At 42.3% G+C, this 6,000-nt stretch overlaps 1 protein-coding gene across 4 annotated transcripts in view; it reads left to right on the plus strand.

Annotated features, from left to right (window-relative positions):
- The first annotated feature begins 3,682 nt into the window (after nt 1–3,682).
- satb1a (SATB homeobox 1a) overlaps nt 3,683–6,000 on the plus strand; it is a 15,153-nt gene continuing 12,835 nt past the window's right edge. The window contains exons 1-4 of one of the 4 annotated variants that reach the window (XM_069698639.1): nt 3,683–4,358; nt 4,723–4,952; nt 5,280–5,456; nt 5,535–5,661. In XM_069698639.1, the coding sequence (XP_069554740.1) occupies nt 4,736–4,952; nt 5,280–5,456; nt 5,535–5,661 (521 nt within the window). In that variant the 5' untranslated portion in view covers nt 3,683–4,358; nt 4,723–4,735. Of the gene's footprint in view, nt 4,359–4,722; nt 4,953–5,279; nt 5,662–6,000 lie in introns of all 4 variants that reach the window. The other 3 variants (XM_069698623.1, XM_069698630.1, XM_069698648.1) reach the window with 3 other exon arrangements.

A 6,000-nucleotide genomic window follows, 5' to 3' on the forward strand; every position in this document is an offset into this window, starting at 1 on the left:
CACCTCTCTGCGTTCTTTGTTTCAATAAAAACAGTGTGAGCTAAACTCTAACCAGATTTGGCCTTGTTCCTGTATAACATACAGTCCCACATTTGTCCCCTACACAATCCCTGCTTTTTAACTTGATGATTTTTATGATGCCCTCGAGTTCAATATGCAGAGTTGGGACATACTTTTACAGTAGTCTATATTTTATGTGCAATATCCACAAAGCCACATTCTCTCACAAGCATACATTAATCACAACTCACAATCAACACTGAGCAAGACCTTCAAAAAAAAAAGATATTATAGAAATGAAATGTCACGAATCAAACCCACATGCCCCCCTCGAACCAAGTGCTTCTTTCTTCCTTTCGTCCTGTATTCCATCTTGTCGTCCTTATCTTAAACAAAAATTCAAAGCTTTTTCATTCTTCACACAAAACATAAGCCATCAATTTTTCAATCAAGTAGGTAAGGAGGGCAGCATCTCACCTCTGATCCTGAACTCACATTCTCATCTGAAGCCTGCAGGTCCTGGAATTCAAACCTCTTTTGTCGAAGACTTTCTGATTTGTATGCATACACCCTGAGGCTATGTTTTTCTCCACCGGTATTTGATAGCCATGTTGGTATGTTAACAGACAGATGAGGCTGTACACACCCCAAGGAGAAACTAGAGGAGAGACAGCTGCCTTCAAGTCGAGCTCTGGCACAATGTCAGCGATAAGACTATTGTATGGACATCTAATACGTTTGCAAAGAGAGGTTTCTTGGTTCAAATGTTTCAGATTAGAGCTATGACAAGGAAAATGATGGAAGAAATATTAAGATTGAGTACCAGTGCGTTACAATCTTGATCAATTACTAGTAAAAGCCCTGTATTTAAAATTCTACTTGAGAAGAAACAAAGAAATATTTAAAAGCAAAATGCCCTTGGTTCTGCAGAAAAGAAAATCCCCTGCGACTTATGAATATATATCACATTATTGGATTTTTAATACAGATGAATCAAAGCACAATAATTCCATTGTTAATCAGCTCGAACAATGGAATTATTGTTCTTTACTCTGTGAGTGTGGGGTTAAACTGTTAAATATACAGTTCAGTAGTTACTGCAAGGTCATGTGTGCTAACAACTCACAGACATCTGAAACACAACAACTAGACACTGCTTCTCAGTAACTGGGCAACAAGCCAAAAAAAATTTTTTTCAAAACCACTGGTGTAATCTTAAGAAATATATCAAATTGTATACGTTTATCGTAGATTTCATTTTTACTTTGTGAAATCACTGGTAACTGCAGCTGTCAAATACATTTAACAAAAGAAAATGGTCAATATTTTACCTAAGATGTGGTGGAGTAAAAGTGTAAATTGGTAAGTAAGTGTGATTAATTTTCCCTCACTAGACAAGAAAAAGGAGGTGTATGAATGTAAAAGTAAGGTGTATGTGAATGCATACGTTTGCATTTGTGTATCACATGTAAAGCGCTTGTGTGCAAACTTAAGATCACGAAGTCTGTGTGACATAAAATGTGCACACCGAGTGTCGGCAATCCATTTCCCCTTTAACGCACCAACACGATGCCTCCACCCCTCTAATGGCAGCAGGCTCACTAACCATATCATGAGTTTATAATAACCACATCACATCCACGGCGAATGAGGTGGAATGAAAATCTAACCTAATTTGGTGAGATACACGACTGTGTGAGTAGTAGGGTGTCCCCTGAGATGAAGCTCCGATTGAGGGAGCCGTGTGCTGCACTGGTAGCATGCTCTGTGAGCGTGTAATGGTCTTAATTATCATTTAGCATGCCAGCCTTATTGACGACGTATCAAGCCAGTGATAAAATAGTAGAGCAGAGGGTGACAGAGGGAGAGAGACAGGATCATTTCAAAACTTAAAGACACGCAAAAAAATAGTAGTAGATAAACCACAAGTGCACACATAGCAGTGAACTTGTACAGCAACGTGCCTGGAGGTGCAAGAGGAATGATGCAAACACACACAAACACAAACACACACACACACACACACACACACACACACACACACACACACACACACACACACACACACACACACACACACACACACACACATTTCCACCCAGCTGAGTGACATCTCTCTCTCTGAATTAGTCACGATGAATGATGTGTAACCAGCCATGACTCGTTCTGGCTGGGGAGATGGCTAATTCACTTTGTTTAATTAGTCAAAAGTAGTAGAGCATACTCCTTCTCCCCAAACATACACTTCCATTGAACAACAGACAAACATCTATATGTGCCGATGGAAAACCTTTAACTGCACCGGTGTAACATTCCATAGGGGCAAGTCTTTAAATATTATCTGCCAGAGTGAAGGATCTCTGACTCTTCCTCTCTCCTTCTCTCCCACACAGCACGCACACACACACACACACACACACACACACACACACACACACACACACACACACACACACACACACACACACACACACACACACACACACACACACACACACACACACACACACCGCCCCACTGCTCTGCTGTGTGATACCTTGACAGAGATCTCAGGCAACGTTTAGGGATCACAGCATCAGAGGTGAAGTGCATCTCTTCTGCAGTGTACCGCAGAAGGGGGAGAAGTCTGTTGATGCTTGGCTGCAACTTCGGGTTTCTGCAAACAGGACAGAAGACAAGTTGCTTTCTCTGCTGATGTGATTCAGCTCTATCAACACTTTGAGGTAGAGTAAAGAAATCTCTCCCTTCTGTTTCTCTTTTGAGCTCTGGGTTTGTCTACTCTGAAGTGCTTTAAGGTGTATTTTAACAGCACCAAAGGTAAATAGGTATAGTCAAATGTATTTTTATTTTTTTTAGAATTAACTACATTTTTATCTTGCTGTATCTTGCTGATATGTTAAGTATGCTGCTGTGTAATTTTATCATAGCATTCGTGCGACTATACTGTTGCATAATAAAAGCTACCACAATATTTTGCAGAAAAAAAAGTACTTATAGTACAAGCTGATGGGCCCTGTAGTGTTATGTCCTATTTTAGTAGCCTGTATCATAATAGTATACTATAGTGAGTGCTATACTACAGGCTATTACAATATACTGTAGCATCAGTACACTATACTACTGTATATTTGATGGGATAAACAGTACTTTGACTGCCTACGGTCACAAATGTACTCTCCTACATATTGAACATAGACCATAGATCATCTTGTGACAACACAACACCAGCCTTCAAAAGTTAATATCAGTCAGCCACTTCCACCTTGTCCTGCTTCACTTTGTTACCATGGAGAGCTCCTCCAATACCCTAAAGACAATAATAAGTGCGTGCACAGCATGCGGCAGAACATAATAAATAGATTTATGCGCAATTGTCACATTTAATACATTTACGGAGCGCGCTAGTGAATTCATTATTACACCATATGTTAATGCAGCTGGGTCCGTGTATTTCTGAGTCTGTGTGTGTGTGTGTGTGTGTGTGTGTGTGTGTGTGTGTGTGTGTGTGTGTGTGTGTGTGTGTGTGTGTGTGTGTGTGTGTGAAAGAGAGAGAGAGAGAGAGAGAGAGAGAGAGAGAGAGAGAGAGAGAGGGCGCGCTCTCTCTCTCTCTCTCTCTCTCCCTCTCTCTCTCTCTCCGCGTGCGCACAGCGCTTTGAAGTGTAACCAACAACTGCTGTCCGGGAGTCAGCGGTGGAGCCTAATCTATGATAGGAAACCTACTCCAGGAGCTCCACGCCGTGCATTGTTCTTTGAGGAGCTTGAGCCCCAGAAGCGGCATGCCCGGCTGCTCTGGATGGGAGGTCGCTCTGAACTTGTGCTGAGGCCAATTTGTCGTTTCACCGGAAAGCGAGAAGCGCTGTCGGAGAACAAGGAAGGACGGTGACAGAAGTACTCATACTGTGAACACGAGATGTTTTCGATGTAAGATTACTGTAAGTAAAAGGACGCCTTAGGGAGCCGGACACGAATGGACAGCCGGGAGAAGCGGATCTGACCAATAAACTGGAGATCAACGCAAGCGAGCAAAACATATGGATACAGCCGCTGTCTGCAGGAATGGGCTTTTGATGTTTGATTGCAGGTCGGGCATGCTCGCGGTGCCGGCTGAAACAGGTTGGTTTCACCTCGATCAAACTTCGACAGAATCAGACGGGGAACAATTAGCGCTCATTTAGGAGCTAAAAAGGAAGTGAATCACTGTCGCTCGCAGCGGCGCGCCTGGAGATGACAGCAGGTTTATTATGGGGAGCCGCTCTGTGGCATTCACCGGACTTTTACTGGACGTAGACGGTTATCCTGATCGCTACATCTGAGGGAAGGTCATCTCCAACACTGATCCGGACATCCACCAGATCTGAGTGTGTTTGTGTGGTTTTGTGTACATCAAAATTGTGCTGTCTATACTTTTTAGATACAGAACTGTACATGACCGACACAGCTTCTTTTTTTTTTTTTTTTTTTTTTACACTATTCACACTTATATACTTAGATGTGTACTTAATTATTGAATTGCTGTCTTGTAATTATGGACATATGTAATATGGTTCTATAAGGACACTACTTGAATTGCAAACTTTATAATATATGTAATATTCTCTATAGGAGAGAGTCAGAAGTCAGAACACCAAAAGGTCACTATAAAGACAAACTATCAAGTTAAGGGAGGATATGAGGTTATATCGTCCACTCTTTGACATTTAAGTATCTCTGTCTCTGTATTAGTGTGAGACCACAGATGGATCTGCTGTGTAATGGAATCAGGAAAGCTGAGGGCAGTGATCTTGTTGTAGACCCTCGACCCCCTCCCGCTAAGTTGGCTCGAATGGAACAGCACGAGGTGGGACCTTTGAACCAGGAGATGAGCAGGCAGGGGAGTCCTCTGGCCAAACCCCCCGGCCTGGCCCAGAAACCCACCACAGTGAGGCCACAGGGCAAAAGCTGGCACAGCAGAGGTACCCGGGCTGATACGGGGAAGGGTCTTAGGGGTTTTTGCTTCTAAACAATCTTTTTAGTTACTTAAAACATTACATAGAAGACACACAAGAGTCATAATCTCTGTGTCTGATCAATTGAAGGATGTATCACTCTGTAAATTTTATTCTGATTAGGATTAGATTTTGAAAAAGAATGCAAATTAGAACATTACCAACATAAATTGCATTTATTCAGTTTGACTAAAAAAAAACATATGGCTTGTTAATTATATTAATCCTTGCTTTGTAAATTGATGAACTACCTATTTCCTGGCTGTTTAAAATCCTTTGTGTCCGTCTCCTCAGGGAGTCTGCTGCCGGTGTTCTGCGTGGTGGAGCACAGGGAAAGCCCTCTGGAGGCAGAGAGGAGAGAAGAGCATGCTGAGTTCGTGTTGGTCAAGAGAGATCTGTTGTTTAACCAGCTGATAGAAATGGCCCTGCTGACACTGGGATACTCACACAGCTCTGCTGCACAGGCTAAAGGTGCAAAACACACAATGCACAGTGAAAACAGGTTCATCTTGAAGCACTCTCAAATTTCACCTTTGTGTGTGTGCACAGGTCTGATCCAGGTGGGCAGGTGGAACCCGATGCCTCTGTCCTGTGTAACAGAGGCTCCAGATGCCACAGTGGCTGACATGCTGCAGGATGTTCACCATGTTATCACCCTGAAAATACAGCTGCACAGGTACAGATCAGTCTATCTATCTACAGTTACAGTCAGGTTCTTTTCCTTATCCTGCCTCTGTGGAGTCTAAGGACTCAAAATCATCTGGAGGCGCACACACTCCTGATCTCAAGATTCATTTGCTTTCTTACAGTAGAAGAGACAAGTTAATTTTTTTTTTCAGAAGGCACTTAGAGTCAGAATATGCAAGTGTTAATGGTGGCATTAACGATGTTTTATTCACGTACCCCAGTATGTCACAACTGTGTGACTGTGAGCCAGCATGTACAATACCAGGGCCCTGAAACTGAAGCATCAAAAAATTGAGTTCAGCCTTTATTTATTTTATTATTTACGCAT

Source organism: Brachyistius frenatus, unplaced genomic scaffold, assembly GCF_029030835.1.
Source record: "Brachyistius frenatus isolate BFR_SWC_R1_liver_20210118 unplaced genomic scaffold, ASM2903083v1 Contig_2, whole genome shotgun sequence".
NCBI classification, from domain to species: Eukaryota; Metazoa; Chordata; class Actinopteri; family Embiotocidae; genus Brachyistius; species Brachyistius frenatus.